Source organism: Haemaphysalis longicornis, unplaced genomic scaffold (genome assembly GCF_048455015.1).
Source record: "Haemaphysalis longicornis isolate Haplotype H1 unplaced genomic scaffold, Haemaphysalis longicornis Haplotype H1 scaffold_7, whole genome shotgun sequence".
Lineage (NCBI taxonomy): Eukaryota > Metazoa > Arthropoda > Arachnida > Ixodida > Ixodidae > Haemaphysalis > Haemaphysalis longicornis.
The window spans coordinates 64,183,094-64,203,204 of record NW_027526422.1 but is presented as its reverse complement, the minus strand read 5'-3'; the positions used below and the strand labels follow the sequence as shown (position 1 = coordinate 64,203,204).

At 46.0% G+C, this 20,111-nt stretch overlaps 1 protein-coding gene across 1 annotated transcript in view; it reads right to left on the bottom strand.

The window, feature by feature from the left end:
- LOC144145822 (uncharacterized) overlaps window positions 1–20,111 on the bottom strand; it is a 310,476-nt gene that overhangs the window by 45,030 nt on the left and 245,335 nt on the right. Inside the window, exons 41-76 of the mRNA XM_077677578.1 lie at window positions 18,478–18,642; window positions 15,279–15,479; window positions 14,084–14,215; window positions 13,367–13,429; window positions 13,131–13,244; window positions 12,515–12,643; window positions 12,279–12,368; window positions 11,830–11,949; window positions 11,565–11,627; window positions 11,279–11,395; window positions 10,436–10,504; window positions 10,124–10,186; window positions 9,932–9,997; window positions 9,744–9,824; window positions 9,359–9,484; window positions 9,207–9,269; window positions 8,329–8,571; window positions 8,119–8,211; window positions 7,702–7,830; window positions 7,505–7,573; window positions 5,997–6,122; window positions 5,796–5,858; window positions 5,081–5,200; window positions 4,120–4,191; window positions 3,944–4,006; window positions 3,711–3,773; window positions 3,514–3,576; window positions 3,073–3,267; window positions 2,570–2,695; window positions 2,364–2,426; window positions 1,862–1,981; window positions 1,636–1,704; window positions 1,458–1,520; window positions 1,306–1,368; window positions 1,149–1,211; window positions 377–559 (exon numbers count right to left, since the gene is read on the bottom strand). Coding sequence (XP_077533704.1) covers window positions 377–559; window positions 1,149–1,211; window positions 1,306–1,368; window positions 1,458–1,520; window positions 1,636–1,704; window positions 1,862–1,981; window positions 2,364–2,426; window positions 2,570–2,695; window positions 3,073–3,267; window positions 3,514–3,576; window positions 3,711–3,773; window positions 3,944–4,006; window positions 4,120–4,191; window positions 5,081–5,200; window positions 5,796–5,858; window positions 5,997–6,122; window positions 7,505–7,573; window positions 7,702–7,830; window positions 8,119–8,211; window positions 8,329–8,571; window positions 9,207–9,269; window positions 9,359–9,484; window positions 9,744–9,824; window positions 9,932–9,997; window positions 10,124–10,186; window positions 10,436–10,504; window positions 11,279–11,395; window positions 11,565–11,627; window positions 11,830–11,949; window positions 12,279–12,368; window positions 12,515–12,643; window positions 13,131–13,244; window positions 13,367–13,429; window positions 14,084–14,215; window positions 15,279–15,479; window positions 18,478–18,642 — 3,711 coding nt within the window. The remainder of the gene's footprint in view (window positions 1–376; window positions 560–1,148; window positions 1,212–1,305; window positions 1,369–1,457; window positions 1,521–1,635; window positions 1,705–1,861; window positions 1,982–2,363; window positions 2,427–2,569; window positions 2,696–3,072; window positions 3,268–3,513; window positions 3,577–3,710; window positions 3,774–3,943; window positions 4,007–4,119; window positions 4,192–5,080; window positions 5,201–5,795; window positions 5,859–5,996; window positions 6,123–7,504; window positions 7,574–7,701; window positions 7,831–8,118; window positions 8,212–8,328; window positions 8,572–9,206; window positions 9,270–9,358; window positions 9,485–9,743; window positions 9,825–9,931; window positions 9,998–10,123; window positions 10,187–10,435; window positions 10,505–11,278; window positions 11,396–11,564; window positions 11,628–11,829; window positions 11,950–12,278; window positions 12,369–12,514; window positions 12,644–13,130; window positions 13,245–13,366; window positions 13,430–14,083; window positions 14,216–15,278; window positions 15,480–18,477; window positions 18,643–20,111) is intronic.

Genomic DNA, 20,111 nt, shown 5'->3' with positions numbered 1-20,111 from the left:
TATCTGCGGCTCTTGTAGCTTTTACCTGAGTTGGTACTGGCTCAGGTCACTACTAGTAACCCGAGTCAGATTACTATTAGTGTAGCAACTAGTTAAGACAAAAAGAATGCAAGGAGCCCTCAATTGTAAGCACCCTCACGGCGTCCAATTTGGAGAAAAAAAAAGGGGGTGCTCAAAATTATTTTAAATGTAGCACGTTTAGGGTAAATATAGCACATTTGGGGTAAATCCAGCTCAGATATGAAACATATCAATTTGAATCTTTGTTCCTCACAGCATCAGGTTTGCAAGCATTTCACCCTCAACCCATTTTAACGGAGAGTCAAGGGAGAGTCAACTGCTGTCACTGGCCAGTGACACCCATCTCCCTGCTCACCGAGGCATCGGTAGTTCTGGCAGATCTTTCCCACGCCGCAGTCAGAGTCGATGACGCACTCCACCTTGGAGCACTCCACGTAGGGGTCGCCCGTGTAGCCCGACCGGCAGGTGCAGTACGCCCGGTGGTTCACGGGCTGACACTGAGCGTTGGGCCCACAGGCCGTTGGGCTGGCGCACGGGTCTGCAGATGGCATTTTCACAGTCAATGGGTCAACCTCCGCAGGACAACAACAGTTACAATTGGATAGTGTGTGAGCATCTTCACTCCTACGTAGTGAGTGCACCATGCACATAGGTCTTGAAGGCCGTGTCTAGTAAGCAGGTGCTATGACTGTGCTGGCTCATAGTTTAATGCATCGAAATTTCCAAATTACGCGTACTCACAGCTCATTCAGCCTAACTCCTTACTCTCCTTAGCGTAGTGCGCGGTTCTACTGCCCAGACATCAATATTATTTGTTTCGGCAACTTCATGCGTTTTGACGTGTGCTTTGATGTGTGCTGATGCCCCACCAGCCTACAAATATAATCTAGTTTATGCACGGCTGTATAATCTAGTTTATGCACAGCTGACATATAATTCCAAGCACTGACCAAATGAGTGTCTGCTTAAAGCTAAACATTTGCTTTACAAGCTAACCTTGTGTCGTGCCAGGCGCATATTTTTTTAAGACTGTGCAGTTACTGCACCACTATGAAGCCGAAGGCACACTTTTGCATTAGGGCCAAGCAGTTGCTCCTTATTCAGCTCAAAGCAAAACAAGCACTCACTTATGCACTGACGGTTGATGCACGTGTCTGTGGTCGGGCAGTCAGCGTCTGATCGGCAGCCGGCTGCTCGTGCAAGAGGCAAAAATATTTGACATGAGAAACAAGTGGCAATTTATATCGCAGGGACAAGCAGGGAAAGAAGAGCTTAGGCACTTACGGAGGCACAATCCTCGTTCACAGATGTGGTTTCGCGGGCAGAGGGAATCCGTTGTACAGATCACTGAAACAAAGGAGGAGAGAGAGAAAAAAAAAGATACTTAGAACCTGGCAACTATCGCTGCCACTGAAAGGAGCTTAGCTGGTACTCACGGCTGCACCTCTCCTCAACACAGCGCTCGTTGTTGAAGCACTCGTTGTCGCTGCTGCACGCAACTGCAAGTTTTTAGAAAAAGAAAACGACAATGGAGTAAGAGCGTCACCACTCTTTAAAAATTGCCGCCACACATGTGAGTTCAAGGTCGTAATGTTGAGGACCCCACTTTCTCACCTCTGCAGATGGTGGCCTCACAGTAGCCTCCGAGTCCACATTCATCGTTGGCGTGGCAGTCCTTAGACTCTGGAGTACAAAACAAGCACAACGAACAATTCAGGTTACCACTTTGCTAAGTAACACAACATCCACGGGCTTTACATTTTAGAAGCTTAAAATAAATGAAGTTCAAGCCCCAACAACGATAAAAATGAATGAATGAAAAGGGAGAGGGCGTCCCCACCTCTGACGCATTCAAGGTGTGCATCTCCCACCAGGCCAGGTGGGCAAGTGCAGATCTCCTGGTGGGTGCGCACTGAACACAGGGCGTTGGTTCCACACGCTGTGGGAGCCTCACAGGGATCTGAAGCAGAACGTAAGGCCGGGATTGATCAGATGGAAGCTGATGAGGCAGAGAAAGTATTTTGGAGCAGCAGCAGATTGTACGCACTAAAACAGCCTCTACACAATAAGCTTGTTGATGCAAAATAAGATGCTTCGAATTCTCCGAAGGAGTGATTGAGGAAAAAAATTATAGCAATCGAAATGAAGGTGTCTTTTTAATAACACGCACTTATTGCAGTGCTGTGTGACAAGTTTGCGTGACACTACCGGGGTTTACTACAGATCTTCAAAAATAGAAGGTTTTGTGAATACACAAAACAAAAACTTTTTTTTCGCACTTCAGCATAGCTTATGCCTCAGCTACCTTTTTTTTTGTTTAATTGTTTGCAGAGGACACTTACTGATGCAATGGTTCTTGATGCAGGACTGGTCAGCCGTACAGTCGGTATCAGCACGGCATCCAACTGCACGTTCACAAAGAGAATGCGGCGTAAGGGCAAGGTAGGTCAGTCGCTTTGTAGATCCGGGACTTGCACAAAGTTCTAATTAGCTTTCACACGAGGAAAGGAATGTTCTTAGCCACACGCATACAAGTGTGTCGACCCACCCTTGCAGAAGTTGTGCTCGCAGATTTCCCAGTCGAAGCACTCTCGGTCACGATGGCACTGAACGTGGCACCTGTTCTCCACGCACCTCTCGTTGAGGGCACAGTCCTGGTTACTGCTGCAGGACACTGCAATTCAAAATGGTCATCGCCGTCATTACTAACCTGCTGATGTGCACAGCATGGACAAAAAACTCTCGCTACCTCTTAACCACTTCTGTTACACTTTGTCTCAATTCGAGGTAGAATCTCTTCGACACATCTTCCCAATGCACAACCTGACACATCTGTTCATTCACCGTGTCCAACTTTCAGACTGCATAAGTCTGTTCTGAGTATCTTTGACGCGCTGCATTTGCGCTGTGAACATTGTCAAAGTGATGGCAGAGGCGAAGCAATGTCACACTTGTTTCGGCGAACCAGAGCACTTACACTGCACTTGCAAACAAGAAGTCACTTTATCAGCTTTACCGAGGTTGAGTGTACGAACAGCACGGGACAATCACCTCTGCAGTAGCCCAGGTAGCAGATGTGACCCGGCGTGCACTCCTGGTTGTGCGTGCAGCGAACTGCTTTTCGAACGCACGCCACGTTGGCGTGAGGGCGGCCGACAAACGTGGCCGGGCAGCTGCACACAACTCGGTGGTTGACCACCTTGCACTCGGCGTTGGGGCCGCAGGTGGCACTTCCTTCACAGGGATCTGCAAATGCAAATTGAAGGGAAACGGAACAGATTGAAAGAAACGACAACTCAAAGCAGCTTCCTCGAGCAAGCGCGAGTGGCAGAGGGATGTGCAGGCAAATAAAAAGACATTAATCAAATAGATTAGTGAAGGGTATCTGCCTGAACGACTTGCTTAGTTCACATGTCGAGAAGAATTGCATGCATTGAATTGTCGACTTTGTCCGGGACGAAGGAACGGAAAAAAATGTCTGACGAAACTTACCTCTACACTGGTTGCTAACACAGGCGAGGTGGTCCAGGCACTGCTCATTGGTTCGACACCCAACTGAAACGGCATGCATAAGCCACTGAGAACACGCAGAAGAATGCGATAGGGATAGACAAAGCTGCGCGTGTTGACTAGGCGCGCTCAGAGGAAAGTAATGAACGAAGTGGGAAAAATTACGACAAAACACTTACTTTGACATTTGTTCGAAATGCAGACTTCTCCCTCCTGACATTCATTGTCAGTGCGACAGAGTGCTGCAAGAAGTGAGAAAGATTTCAGTGAAGGAAAATAAAAGGACACAATTCTAAATCAGGATCACACATGCGTGCGTCACCACACTTGCAAAAACGGTGTGACATCAAAAAGCAGAAGTATGTGGCCTTAGTGGCGTCAGTATAAAAGTTTTCATGAAACGCCATCTTACCATAGCAGTTCTGGTTGAAGCAGCGTTCCCCATAAGCACAGTCGCCATCAGAAGAGCACTCCACTGCAATTTTGCATGAGAAAGACATTTTATTGTTTGACCACATCATTGTAAAAGCAAACAAAAATACAAAAATATACATTACTCAGCTACGCAGTAACCAAAACTTAGCTTACCTCTGCACCTTGTTTCAATGCAAGCGTAGTTGTATCCACCGCAGTCAGTTGTAGTGCGGCATGAAGATGAGACTGAAAAGTTACGCGAACAAACTGTCAGAAATCCTTGCCGCAGTCACGAAGGAGGCATTTTTCTTCTTGCTAATAATGCATGCCCAGTAATTCCATGTGGCAGGAAATATAGATGAAACTTGACTTTCAATTTCACATGCACCTGATTTCTATTGCTGGCACAACATTCAGCTTTTCATCTTTCTAAGAGAACAAACACAATGCCTCAGGGGTAAGATGTCACGTATGTTCGCTTAGAAGCATAAAAACTGAATACTTTAAACATTACAGTCTGGCGATGTAATAATGAACGTCAAAGTCAAGCAGAATTTTATTTTGTAACTCGGGGGTTGTAACAAGGGGTCTTTTAAAGCCCACCAAGACAGGAATGCTGGGAGTGTTTGTAATTAGTCAATATCATCGTTCGACAATATCATCGTTTCAGCACACCCTTGTTCATGTGTTCCACCTTTGTTTGTTGATTCATCTGCTTGAGCCCAGCCCCAAAAGGTTGCCGGCAGACTGCCCTGTGAAAGGGCATGCAGTGCAGCCAGCATTCAAACATTCAAATGCACGCTTGTGAACTAGACCTTCACATCCAGCACCAGCATTTTAAACACGAGCTCACCCCCACAGCCTGTTGAAGCTGAACCCATTTATAGTAGTATCATTATCACTGTAGTGCACCAAAAGAGAATGCAGAGTGCAAGCACATGCACTTTTCTTCCGGGTTTTCAAGTAGCTTATGCTGACTTCAGTGAAATACAATGCCGCACCGTCAAGAAAGTAGTACGCACAGTACAATTTGTTCCTGCCAAGTGTTTGCCAGCAGGCACACGTCTGTCCCAATGACCAACAGTTCCCCAAAACGTGAAATGTGCAGAGCTGGTTCACAGACTGCAGCACTCACCCCTCTGGCAGGAGATGTGTGGGTTCCCAGTGAACTTGTTCGGGCACAGGCACTCAACCCTGTGGTTGATCACCTGGCACTCGGCATTGGTGCCACACGCGGTGGGGCTGTCACAGGGGTCTGTGGACAGAGGTGCAAACGTACGGGAGCATGTCATTTTTGGGGTGTTCTCAGAGACAGGATGAGTGCAGGCATCCACAGATGGCGCCGCTACGGTGCCATTTGATGATGCGGTCCACTGCTTCATGCAGTCGCAGATAATCGGCGACCTTAAAATTTTGTAGCTCTGATAAGTGCATTATGCTTTAAAATGGGTGTGCTCTGTCAATTATACATGTCAACTGTAATTTCTGGTTTTCGGTAATGTTGCATTTGAGGTACTATACAAAGCTTTATGTGTATGAAAGCTTGCAATCCCTTTGTCGTAAACACCCATGACCTAGCGGTGCTTATTAACGGGCTGTTAGGGACTGATTAAGCATACTGAAACTTGTGTTCAACAATGAAAACAAAGCAGGACAGGCAACAACGACAAAACTATGCAGAATTCTGAATATTGTCGCAAAAATGCGGCACCGTTTAAGTGCATCGAAAAAAAGGTGGCGATACAAAATTGAGAGCTACGATCACTGAGGTAGTGTTTCATGCCCGACAGAAATCTCACAACAGCTGTGCCACGCACTCACGAACAAGAGAAAGGCATCGGAGTTCTTACTCTTGCAGCTGTTCAAAACGCAAGCCTCATTGTAGTGGCAATCTTCGTCCTTCCGGCAGCCAACTGCACAAAGGCATTGAAAGGAAGAACGAAAACAAGATTGAGTCCCTGTCTTGTTTCCTCCAGTTAGCATCTTTCCCCCCCACCCCCGGTGCGTCAAGCAAAACGGCGAAGACAGCTCAAATGCTGAAGCCTGCTCACCAATGCAGTTCCGGTCCAGGCAGATTTCCTTGTCCAGGCAGTCCTTGTCTTGCAAGCAGCCCTGGATGCAGTGCCCGTCGACGCAAAGCTCACGGGCAGCACATTCATCCCTCTTTGCACAGGGAGCTGGAAGCACAGGTACAAGGAACAAAAAGAAAAGTGAAATTCCACGTCAACATAGTGGCCCCTACATTGAGGTACCAAGCTGACCTGCTCCTACCATATCATGGCTAATCAATGGTGCATATTACTTTACACCTGGCACAGTGGATGGGCTGCTGCAACACTGGCCTGAACATAACAAATTCCCCTGTGAATGAAAAAAGAGATGCTGCACAAATTAAGGGGAGACACTGGTCTTAAAACAACTTCTTTTAATTTTCAGGTAAACTTTCTGAAACTTGTCAGTCTTGCTGCTTTTTTCCCACTGATTCAGCCATTATTTTTTTAGTAGTCGGTCAATTAGCTCCCAAGATAATAAGGAATAATTAGCCATTTTTGGTCAAACAATACACGAAGCAGTGTTGGTCGTAAAACTGTAATCTTTATATTTTCCAATGCTATGAACCCTGGTGAATGCAATAATCAAAGCTGTTTTTTGATGCATTGCTTGGAACTAATTTTACCGCTCATTAAATTTTGGTGGCACCAGTGGCAAGGAACCATTTTGAGTGCCCATTTCAAACACCGAAGTTAAATTAAATTTGATGTTTTATACCTCTTGGCCCTCCAACAGGTGTAGTGGGCTTGGATGTGGTTCTGTCTGAACACATTCCAAACAAGACTGCTGTGTTTCCATTTTAGCCAGCAAAATTAACAGGTTAAGCATTGTCAGCATTTATAAGTTTGCCAGGAATCAGATATGTAGGTGTCTATAAAATGCCTGTTTGAAAATACTTTTTTTTAACGGTTCCATTAATTTTTGTCTTATCACATAGCATTGTAGGATCGCTGCACTGCATCTTGGTCTAATGGGCAATGGCCATATGGACACTGTTGCGTAACAGCAGGCATCTCAGCATATATAAATGCAATGTCAAAACATATGCTGCTACCTTTTACACATTAGGTTACCAGAAAAGAATTGACTGATATTGGAACTCTCAGCTGAGATACAAAAGAAAGTGCACATAAAGTACTATAAGCTTACACAATGGTGCCACTCTCTTTTCCAATTTTTATAAGGTGTGACTAACATGTAGCTGTTTCGTTAATCACGGCTTTTGGAAAGGCAGCCCCTGGACAAGTTCGCCTACTCTACAAGCTTCCACAATACTAGTACCTTCAATAGCAGAAACATAAATCTGCACCTTGCACCAATTTTTATCACCACCATTCACAAACCATGGTAGCGCTGTTCACCAATGTAACAGCACAGTTAAAATGTGAGCCTTGGCAGGTCTAAATCCAGCGCAGAAAATAAAAATATTCCTGCAATCACAGCCTACTTTTAGAAGCATGTTATTTATGAAGTGCCAAAGACGACTGTCAACAAAGACTGAACTCACGTCTGCACCGCCGTTTCTCGCAGACCATGGGGGCTGGGCAAGCTCTGTCGTCTTCACAGAAGGGTGGAACTGAAACAAATCAAATGTTAGTCGGTACAATTAAACGCCCCGCACATGGCCGAGAGAAAACAGAAATTTGGTAATCGCTCCCAAACGTTAACCGTTCAGAAAGTGCACACTTCGCGGAAGGCACTCACTTCGAACACATCCTTGGAGGCTATTGTACGGCTGGCCGGTGAATCCGTGGGGGCAGAAGCAGTTGGGCCGGTGGTTCTCAACCCGGCAGATTGCGTCAGGGCCACAGGTGTTGGGAAGACCGCAGGGGCCTGAAATATTCGACAAGGGTTAAAAACCACAATTCACTGGTTTCCCAGCATGCAGCAGTTGGGGGCACTGTGGAACGTCAAGATTACGAGTCATGAATTATGTCTCAACGACAACGGCACAAGGTTTTAATCAAATTTTTCTTCTGTCGAAAACACCCAAATGCGACTGCATTTAGAGGGCTGGATTCGCATCTTGTGTTGCGTAGTGGCTCACCAAAATAATAATAAGAGGGATGCATTGACATAAAGCTGTCAATGCATCCCTCCACAAAGGCACCAACCACTCACTTTTGCACACTGGTGGTCCGCCGGTATCGGAGAGACACGCCGCTGTTGGTGGGCAATCCGAATCTCCGTTGGGGCATTCGTTGGGGTGGCGACCTTTTGGAGGAAAAAAAAAAAGTTCGCAGGAAATGTGAAGGAGTCAGCCAAAGCTACAGCATACTTCTAAACGAACTGCTCTCATGACTAGTTGAGTCACGTGACAAGACAACTCACATCCTGGGGCCTTGTTGGGGTTGCCGATGTGCCTCTCTGGTGGACACTCGCAGGCAGCACCGCCAAACTTGTTGAGGCAGATGGCGGTCGGGTGGCATGGGTTCTGTTTGACGCAGAAGTCAATCAGGTGGCACCCAGAGATGGGGTCGCCCTCGTAGCCGTCTCGACAGCGGCAGATGGCGGCGTGGTTCCGGGCTTCGCAGACAGCGTTGGGTCCACAGCCGCGCCTCATGATGCAGGGGTCTTGAAGGAGTAAAGAGAGAGAGAAAAAAAGAAAGATTTACCAGTGCCAGTTGTTGTGCATATCGCTTTGTGACAAAAAACTTCGAGAGAAATAAAAATGAGCAATGGCATCTTATGTCAATTGGAGTATGCCAAGAAACAATTGAGGAAGGAAAAAACAGTAACAAGAGAAAAATACAAACAGTACAGCCTGCTTTGACTGTTTGTAGGATAAACTCCAGAATTAATATTTCCATTACATTACTGTTAATTTTTGATGTAGGAAAAAATCTGGAGTGTATGTAACATCCAACACTGTCAGCATGATGTGTATCAGCTCTGCAACTGCTGTGACACTTTCGTACATTTTCATTATTCTAGTTTTCAAACAAAGCCACATCATTCCTTGAAAGCTAACTGAATGCAACAGCAGCCTGTTGTCACACTCGCCCCATATATATAAACGACCATATGTAACCTTGAAAGCAGCGTGACTGTAGTAACACGGAAGATATAGAACAGCACTGTGTTCTGTGTTTTCTCCGTTATTTTACTTGTCCATTTTTCATTATTCTGCGTACCATGATGCATTCCTTAAACTCGGAAAACTACAGCCTACAAAAGAACACAGCAAAAAACATAAAACCTGCACTTACCAACGCACTTGTGTTCATCGCAAATCCTACTGGTAGGACAGTCTTCGTGTTTGAAGCAATCAGCTGCAAGCCCAGAGAAAAATTTCCATCAGCTGCTTGTACGAAATGGAGAAAAGGTCAGGCGGCAGCTCATGAGTGGGAACAGCACCCACCCTTGATGCATCCCTGCCTCTGGTCCAGGGGGTCACCAACGTATCCATCTAGACACTGGCAGATGGCGCTGTGCTTATTCGAGATGCAAATGGCGTTTCTGCCACACAGGATGTTCTCGCACGGATCTGGAAAAACAGTCGCAGTTTACGGTTACATGTCTGTCAGTGTATCAACAATGATGCTACGTGCACATTCAAGCTCACAGTATGCAACGCCACTAAAGCACTAACACAAGAAATGAAGAATGGCATTCGGTGTATGGTTTCAACAGCCAAAAGCAAATATAATGGTGAATCAAACAGGCTTACTGCACAAAAGGCTCAATTTCTGTTTCACGCACTCTGGTAAAAGTGCGCGGTTGCGCATTTAAGAATTGTTACTTACCTCCACAGCTGTCATAACCCCGGTCGCTTGACTTGCAAACTTGGTTCTCGTTACACTCAGAATTGGTGAAGCATCTGTCAACTAAAGGATGAAAGGATTAGATAAAGTCATCAACAATTACTAAAAAAAAAAAAAAAAGAACAGAGGACCCTAGAATGTGCAATTATAAGAATAATGCGTGAACGAACCTGGTTCGCAGTTGCCAGTAACACAGCGGAACTGGTCAGGACAGTCACTGTTCGATCGGCAAATCTCTGCAAGTGTAACAAATGACAAATTTAGAATTTCATCAGAGAGTACAGTTTTTCAGTCCATAGTTATGCAATATTTCTGCTGCTAGTTTTCTTTGCTTATCAAGGGTAACGTTTCACAGCACTTACCTCTGCATCTTCCATCTTCGCAGATCTCATTGCTGCCGCATTCTCTGTCTGACTGGCAGTAAACTGAAAGCGGAAAACTCAGATTGAGTGAAGAACTTTCAAAGAGCGATTATCTTTTGAAGCAACAAGAATGCTACCCAGAAAAAACACAAAAAATCACAGAAAAAACACAATTGTGACGACCAACTTATAGCTGTTGCTATTCAAACCCGGCTCACGCCTTAATCTTTTTTTCCTTGTAACACTACCGCTCGCAACCACAGCTGATGTGTGAATGCCAGGTTTTTCCAGTGGTTTCTCGCGTCGACTCACCTCTGCACAGACCCTTGTAACAGAACTCTCCAATGGGGCACCCATCATCGCCTGAGCAGGGGATGTTCTCTGTGGTGAAAGAGGACAACAAAAAACCGCACGTGAAGTTGCAGAGAAGCACAGTCACAGCACATACCATATACCCTGAGATATATAGCGCATATCTTTTATACCTATATATTGCTTAGACACAGGATGTACCTTGCAAGAGTAGCCACATAGTCACAACATTTCAATGAGCTGAAGTATACTATCACAACGATTTCTGAGAGAATCTTTGTTGACTGCCCATTCTTACACTGCACTTCACCCACAACATGATTTCATTATGTATGAACAAGACTTCCCTTCTACTCTAACAACTCCCCCATGTATAAGCAATTACGCAGGGTGGCTTGCCACTTCACAAGTGCTGCGATTATTAAATATAATGCCACATGTCTTGGCATAGCCAAAAGGTCTGAAGTTAGGCTCAAGCTAAATCACAACCCGTTTCGCTCTAGTTATTATAAAATAAGAAGTTGTCTTCAAAGCCCAATACTTGCTCCGGAATGTCATGTGCATGTCTTGGCCAGAACAGCTAGAGTTTAGTTTATATATTTTAGAATTAATTTCCTTATTACTGCCAATGTGCACTACAAGCTGAATACTAGGGTATGCTTTTATAGCTTAAGAGTGGAGCACCATTACATGGCAGATTACAGGCAATTGGCACACAGCAGGTATGCTGTTGGCTGAAAGCTTTCACTAAAGCCTCAAACCGCCCGCAAGCATTCATGCAACAACCACAGTGGCCAATCAGCATTCAGCCACGCAGTCTACTGTTCTGTCGGCTGCACTCACTTATGCATCCTGTGCTGGGGTTGCCACGGAAACCGTCCCTACACCTGCACACTGCCTGGTGGTCCTGAGAGATGCAGATGGTGTTCACACCACACTTGGCGTTGCTCTGGCACGAATCTGCAACGTCGAAAAGGCACAAGTTGACGAATAAGAACTGGCACCACACACACACGTGGATGGTAGCAAAATAGAGCATGAAGTGCAAATCGGAAGCCTTTAAATGAAATCAGCGTTAGGCCTGGCACACTTGATGAAGATACCAAGTGTGAAAGCCCGACTGACTTACCAACACACTTGTTTCGGATGCAGATATCCGTGCTGCGGCACTCGTCATCTCGCGTGCACTCCACTGAAAAAAAGAAAAGAAAAGAAAAAGCAATGTGAGACATAAGAAATGCACAAGGCTCTGAACACTAGCTTCATACATCTGTTGAAGGGATACCAAAGCACAATGTGTCAAAGACTTATATGTATAAGGAAATGTTAGAAAGACGATTCCAACAGAGTGGTACGAAAAAATATGGTGTGTAGGTCAACTAAGTGATACTAACCCAGCTCGCAGCGCTGTTTCGGATTGCCAGTGTAGCCAGGACGGCAGACGCAGACCGCCCTGTGGTTAACGGTGCTGCAGTTCGCATTGATGCCGCATGTCGTGGGGTCTTCACACAAGTCTGAAATTGAACCAGTGACAGATTAGAGGCAAATCCTGGGTCATAAAAACAGTGTGGATAAAATTTGGCCATGTGAATACAGTAAAACCTCATTACAAGAGACACTGTTACAAGAGACACTTCGTTATAAGAGACATTCAGATGAAAACAGTTTGCTTGGTTTTCATATGCCCGCCATGTTAGCAACATCTCATACAAGAGACCTTTGTTACAAGAGATGTGTTTCCCGAGTCCCTTGAGTGTCTCGTGTAACGAGGTTTCGCTGTAATAAACTGTGTGCAGTGAAGCAAACGAGCAATGACGAAAGAAATAAAAAACTAGTTGCGCACCTCTGCAGTATGGTGTGCCGTTGATATCAATGCAAGCTGAGGTAGGAGGGCAGTCAGCATTTCCGTTGTAGCAAATGTTTGGATCGTGACCTGGAGAAAGGAAATAGGAAACAGTGTTTTTCACAATCACAATTTTGGTGGTCGTCATTGTATTGTAAGATCCCTCCCTCCTGCATCACACAGCTGCAGCCTCCAATTCTGCAGAGAATGACGTGAATGCAAAGTGTCCCACTTACATCCAACGCTTCCTTGTTTTCCGTACGCATCTCCAATCAGGTTGCTGGGGCATCGACAGATGTAGCTTCCCGGATTGTTTTCGCAAATGGCAGTGTAGTGGCACGGGTGCTGCTTGCATTCGTCCGTATCTAGGCAGAAAATAAAAGAGCGCAAGTGTTGAGCACGGATGAATGTACACAGAGGTAGGCGAAAATAATATGAGCCCGCTAAAAATTACCCATGCCCTTTCAGAGCAGTTATACTAATGCGATAACACTCATAGGTATGGTGGACTCTGCAATGGTATCACAGATAAGGCAGGGTGAAAAAGGAATCCCACGTAATTAAAAGGGAGTTACAATTGCGTGAGAACTTGTAGTGCCTTTTAAAACTTCCTCTTGCGCTTGTACTAGTATCAATACAATCAGAAAGGGAGCACCTTTTCTGTGCAAATAACAATATCATGTTCGGTAGACCGCCTCCCTCTTTCATGACTACTGAACCAGTTACACAACAACCGGCACGGTTCTTGCTAAGGCTGGTTGGCTTTAAAAATGCTAATGTATTTAGTAGGAGGCCTGCTTGGGTACAGTCGATGCGTAGTGATTCAAGTGCGTAGTGGTTGGAAAGCCTCACCGACGCAGGTCAACCGGCCGTTGTTCTCGTAGCCCAACTTGCACTCGCAGAAGGCCTGGCGGTCCTTCACAGTGCAGGTGCCGTGAGGGCCACACTGCACCCGGTCACAGGGGCCTGCAAGGGTTGACGTTTTTATTGCAATTAGGGTGAGAACAGCGGCACTGGCAAGATAGAAAGAAAAGACGTGTCGCAACGTTTGCATTTTGAGCCGACGTAACTGCCACTGGCATACTCACTTTCACAGACAAAATGAACACATTCTTGGTTGACGGGGCAGTCTGTATCGTGAAGGCAGTCCACTGTAAGGGAAAGAGATGGCATTCATTTTACAGGGCAATGTGTAACACAGCGAGGAGGAACGTCAGCTGATCTGTGCCACATTAGGCAAGAACACAGGAGGAAGAGGCATGTTAATGGCACACTGTTACATTTAAAAGAAATGCGCTTCTTATCATGACTGCATTATTTGGAGAAGGAGGTTATCATGTAACACGATTATGCTAAAGCACGTTCTTTTTAGCTGCTTCCTAGCGAATCTTCCCCTGCACACATTAAAATTACACCAAACACCGCCTACTTTTGTTGGTGTCTGGGACAGAACTGAGACAGAACCAGTGTGGTGCAATTCAAACCATTTTTAGCAACTTCCTTTCACAGAAGCAATTGGAACTAGGGAATGGAGCTACATGAATCTTTATGCACAACTGTCATACACTAAAAAAATTTTCAACCACTTTGTAGAGTGTGACAAATGCAGAATACATTTTAAGCCTTTTCCTCCCTATTCCAAGTATTTGTGCAGAAAGAATGAAACTTTTCAGCATCATATTTGTTTCCCCTTTTTTCGTTACACGCAAGGTTTTTTGTTTTGGCGGATAAAACAGTGAAGTTGGCGATAGAATGCTAAAAAAAATACAAGGAAAAGAGGAGCAAGTTAGGTAGGCCCTACCCACCTTGAACGCAGCCCCTGTTCTTGTCATAGGGGTCGCCCGTGTAGAGTGCACTTCGAGGGCAGGCACACTGCTTCTTGTGGTTCACAACAGTGCATGCCGCATTCGGGCCACAGGGCTCTTCTTCACACGGATCTGTGTGTAAGAGCACAAAATGTGTTGAGAAACGATCGTTGTTGACCTAAAGGCCGCTTGAAATGATCTTAAAGGGGCATTGACACAAAAATTTTGCACCTTGTTTTTTTTGTTGCGATAAGTAGCTAGTGACCTACTTATAACCTGTTGAAACCTCATTTTCTTCAGCGTGCGACGGTTGTTTAATTAGAGGCATTTTCAATGCGGCCAGTCGCAGTTTCGGTTTCAGCGAGTGCCGCGAAACGATGGATTTTGTGTGAACAAAGCTGACCACGTGACCGTCGGAGGGATATCACAGAGCAGAGCCGCCGTAGCACTGTCGAATCCGCATCAACGGCAGTTTCTGCGAATGCCCTCACGTATTGATCTAGTGCAGGCCGCCGCCTGCACAGCGACCGTGCGGCTAGCTCAGTGGGCTTTTCGTGCCTCCGGCGCGTTTTCGCATCCAATGCTAATAAACAGTAAGAGAAACAGAGTGCCTGGAATCGCTGTAGAACTTCGGTCGCGGCCAGCTGCCCGATGAGCTGACGAAATCACGGCGCCTCCGCCGCCAACGATCGAGTCGTTCGTTCTCGAGAGCAGAAGCTCCGCCCTCCGGCCCTCCGATTGGAGCGGCGAGCCGGGCGAGCCGGCGAAAAACGTCGCCAGTGCGGAAGCGGCAAACACAAACTCGTGACGTGTTTCGATGTTGTTTATTTACACAATATCCTCGGGATGTCGATTGCGCGTGGTCCTCTGCTGGCTGCTCGGTTGCGTTTCGCACACTTTAAAATTGATTTTAAATATGTTCTAGGCTGTATTCGCCGCTGATATTTTGCAGATGATGTATATGTGTTCCCACCAATCTATCTCCGAAGTTATCTCGCCTTCAAAATTTTGTGTCAGTGCCCCTTTAACAAATGTTCGCAGCGGAAAGGTTTCCGCAAAGTTGTCAGTTTGGCAATTTACTCAGGAGAGATTTGTCTGTTTGTTAACTAAACCCGCATCATTCCCCAGTAATACAGTTGATTGTGCAAAGGTGTTGGACAGGAACCTAAGATGCAAGTGGAAGTAAAAAACTCACTGATGCACTTGGTCACGCCGTTCTGATCACAGGCAGCATTCAGTGGGCAGTCGGAATCTCCTCGGGGACATTCGCCAGGGTTGGTGCAGCCGGAGAAACCATCTCCGATGAAGCCCTCCGGGCAGCGGCAGACAAAGCTGCCGACCGTGTTCTCGCAGATGCCGGTAGTGTGGCACGGGTTGTTCAGGCATTCGTCGATGTCTGAGGATTAAAATGACACGAGAGAAACTCTTTGTCATGCATCTCTGTTGAGTGACAAACCAAAGTTTTACTCCTGTTTTTGGCTCTTGACTATGCTTTAACATGGAATTTACACAGAGCCACCATCTACAAAGAATGAAACTAAAGGCACGTGTAAGCAATTGTAATTTCATGCCAACACTGAAATCACCGCATCTAAACTGTGCATCTGTAAACAAGTGCGTCTCCTAGCAAGGGTCAGTAGATCAAGGGTCAAAGGTCGTGACATGTAGAAAGACAAAAGAAAAATTTACTATACCTTCCTGAAGAAAGTTGAGAGAAGTGCGAAAGCTTTCTAGAGTCAGAACTGCGTCAAAGGTGCATCCAATCGATCGTCAAACCTTCAAAGACCTGAATCGCAAACGAAGAACGGACCCATGCGACGATTTTTCACGCACTAAGTAAACGCATCTATGAACAACCTAAATGTATACCGATAAGGGGTTTATGAATGTTGTACTCCTTCTTCATGACTGATGTGTGCGCTGTCTTATCTAGAAATATTCCTTTTTTGCAAGTTTCAAGTAACCGCTTTGACACAATGGAAGCCCAGTTTCACGCATGCGCCGTGTGTCCAGAGATCTTATCACAGCTTTTTGGTCGACCAACCGGTCTATGAGAAAATGCATTAGTTTTTTGACACGATGCCATTGGTCACGCTGAGAAAGCTTTTGTTTTAAAAGCATCTACAAACTTTGTGCCCTCCTCCACGGAGCAAGATATAAAGAGGAGCGCCGACTGTGGCCCAGAAAAATTCTTTTGCTCGGGCCGATAATGTCCACGCGCCGCCGGCCGCCCAGCTTTCCCTTTGCTCTCTTCCTCCTTCGTTTGCCCTCTCGTCGCTGTGCCTCTGTACATGGCTCTTCCCTTCTTCGCTCTCCCCAGAGGCGTCGTTTCTTTCGCAACGACGCCTGCCGTATGCCAGTCCTACTATGCAGGAGGAATGCCTGCACGCGCGGAATTTAAACACCCGTGCGCAGCCGGAATAGACGGCGCAGATAATCGCACGCCACCGCATACATGGCGATCGCTTATTCCCTATCGGGGGACGTTTATTCTGACATTATGAAGACCCGCTAAAAATATTGTACTAACCCAGCAGATGTAAGACGCAACTGAACGACGACGACTTTAGAATCACCAAAGAATGAGCAAGAGTAATATGAAACGCCACAACATGCAGTCTAGCGTGATTCTGCTTACGACAAACCGATGCAGCGCAAAAATTACCCTCTGTTCTTGGCCCGCTCTCCGGCCGCCTGCTTAATTATTTATGCCCCTTCTGCGCACGAACAATGCTTACAAGGGTCGCCCGGAGTCTCCATCGGCAAACGGCAATGAGACACACATTTCTGTGCCAATGACTGAATTGGACGGCTGCCCTGTTGTGATAAGTGTACAAAAACACTGTCATCTTGATAAGGCGCCCAAGAATATCAAACGCAACCTTCATTGTAACCCATACCGCAACTTACCGCCCGATGTTCACTGTCGCTCTACGGTCGTGTTATCTCGTCGATAACGCCGTGGATTCCAAATAAAATGCTGCGTTTTGTATGGCTGCAATTTTCGGCCTACGAGGGTTCCCGGCGTTTTTTTGTTTTTTTTTTCTTTAAGCGGCTGACCAGCAAAACATCCGGCTCGTCAAACCTTTTCTTTTAGCGAGTCATCACCACAGAGATATAGGGTCCGGACGAATTCAAATATCGTGAAATGAAGGCTTGTGAAAAGACCGCACTGTCAGGGCCTCGATCTTGAGCAGATTGCTACGTCGCGGGCAGTCGCGGGTGATGTTATCGCATTTCTGTTATTTTCTGATGAGCGTGTGAGTGCCGGTCCGTGTTCTAGGCACACTCTGTTTTGGACGTAAGTTGGAGAATGGCGAGAAAGCTGAGGCAACTTTTATAATCGCTAGTGATCAGAACCAGTTGCTCCTTTCGCCTTTTGTAAAACCTGTTAAAACACTCCCGAATTGGTGTTCACAAATTTACAAAACGGAGTCACATTTTCGGCAAGCACTCCGCAAAAGGTAGTGTTTGTATAGCAGCCATATGTCTATATGTGCGCTCTACATTTTGTTTTCCCGCCATGCAAAGTGCCGTACGACCACTCAATTCCTTCGGGTTCGGGTTACCCAGAAGGTGCTGTCAAACAATCAAGCCGTGCGAAGGAAGAGCGCAATGAACGCGAAGCGGCGCCAACGCAGGCCCAAAGCACTCCGTGCACAAAACTACCGTCGCCGAAGCAGACGACAAAAGCCGACGGAATGCGTTCCGCCAACGCGCCCGCCGGCGCACGGGGAACGCCGGCCGCTTGACCATTCGCTGCACCATCTACATTGTGCTCCGCGAGTGGTGGACATTAAGAGCCCGCAGGAGAGAGCGAAGTCGGCGCTCCTGTTTATCTTGCTCCGTGCCCTCCTCGACTCCTCACTGTCTTTCCAACTGTTCTCACAATCTGAAGCTCCTTTCTTATAGGACAGTCACATTCAGTTTGATCTGAAAACTGGAGTATTAGCAGCACAAACTTACAAGTAACGTAACTAAATGCCTGAAACAGCAGTTCCACTAAATAAAAGAATTGAAAGTTAGAAGAACAGAAGAGGTGAGGCAGGTAAAAGGGCATTCACAACATACACGCCCATTTCTTCCAACACTGCATTTTTTTCCCATAACTAAGTATTCCAGTTATTTCTCTTTCATTTTTTATAACAGCAGTGACCTCATCAAGGGGAAGAAACGAGCGATGGGTGAAAAGAAAATGGAAAGAAAGAGAATAAATTTAATGGTGAGAGCGATATTAGCCAAGTCATTGTACTTGGCTTGCTACTTTCGACGACAAATAAAAATAAAAATATAAAAATGAGTGGATGTCGGATGAGCCGCACAAAATGTCAGTCAGCGAGCGGGGCAAACAGTGCAGCTGTTTACGGGAGAGGAAGAGACAAGCGAGCAGTCACCTTCACAGCCGTGCTCGACCGTGTGGAAACCCGGTTTGCAGGAGCAGTGGTTGAGGGAGCACAGCTGGTACACCTGGCAGTCGCTGTCCGACCGGCAGCCCACCTGGCAGTAGCCGTGGATGCAGAGCTCCCCGGCAGGGCAGTCGCTGTCCCCAGAGCAGGCCGCTGTGCGGGGAGGGGAACATAGAGAGTTGAACTGAATTAAACCGAATATTTTTCGCTACTATATATACAGCTCAGAAAGAGAAGGTTGTATACAAGACAAAGAACATATATTTTTGCCTCTAAGGTTTCTCTCTCTGCCAGATTTTACCACCAGCTGGAAATCAGATTTAATTGGCTACACTTTAGCACCGCTACTGTATAGGTTGTATTCACTGGCGAGGCACGCATACAGGCAACCATGTGAGTGCACCGTCACTGGCTACGTCCTAGCTTTACGGGATGGCAGTACTTGTTCGAACTAAGCACATGATGTGTGTTGGACGTTCCAAACTCTACCCCACTGAACGCTGAGTAATGCCTCAACTCCAGTAGCGTGATTAATAACATCTCTGTTGACACCACCGTTAAGAATCAGGTTGAAACGGAGCAGACGACGCATGCCAGTGTTTTTTTTTTTCTGCGGCGTGCTGGTGCAGTGGCACTAGCCGCGCCATGTTTATGGCGCTTCGGCTATGTCTGTGGCCATTTCCAGTGTTGCCAAGTGAAGAAATTGACAGCTGAACTTTTCAGTAAATAACATCTACAGGTTTGCTCTAATAGTATTGATAATGAAAGACACATGGTTCATACAAGAGTTTAAATAGTCAAGGGAGCCTTGTTTATTATATAAATAAATGCTTGCAAATGATCCAGCAAGCAACTGCTGCAGAAAATTTGGATTGAATCTAAACAGCAGCCACCAAAAATATCTGCAATGGCATTACAGCCAGGCTATTCACACAGCAAGGCTGTTAGTAACAACCACAATGGTGAGAAAAGGAACTGTTTAGAAATTTGATGTCAGAATCTTGTCTTCTTTTTTTGGTTTTTGACTTCAATTCATGGGCTTTAAGTGGATTTCAGGCAGTCAGCAAGAAAGCAAGTAGCTGACAACTACTTTGCAATAGAGTCAGCAGCTAAGTGGTATTTACTTTGCAAACAAACAAAAAAGAGCATCAACTGGCCAGAAACCATTTTGTTTGGAGAAAAAAAAATTGGCGCAGCTTTCACTAGTGGTGCAAAAGCAGCTGAGCTGGCGGTTGACCTAGCTTTTTCCAGTTTTGCTAAGTTTTGCTAGGCTTTGCTAAGTTTTCTTAGGTTTTGCAATGTTCTTGCTCGGCTAGGCTAAGTGTTGAGGGGTGAGGCCAAGTTTAGCCGTATTTTACAAGGCTGATCCGGTCGTCCCCCTTACACCGAGAGCAGATTCCAGGAAGAAGCTAGGTCGACCCCAGCTTCACTGTTTCTCCAGCCTTGCAGCACTAGTGCAAGCTGCGCCAACTCTTTTTGCATTTTAGTAGTCCAAGAAAGACTATCACCTTTAAAATGGCATAGTAAGGCATGAGTGTACACATATGCCCTCTGTGCTTACACTCAAGCAGGTGCAAAAGCTGGCTTCACTGTTATAATACCCTATCTGCGGTGGTGCACCC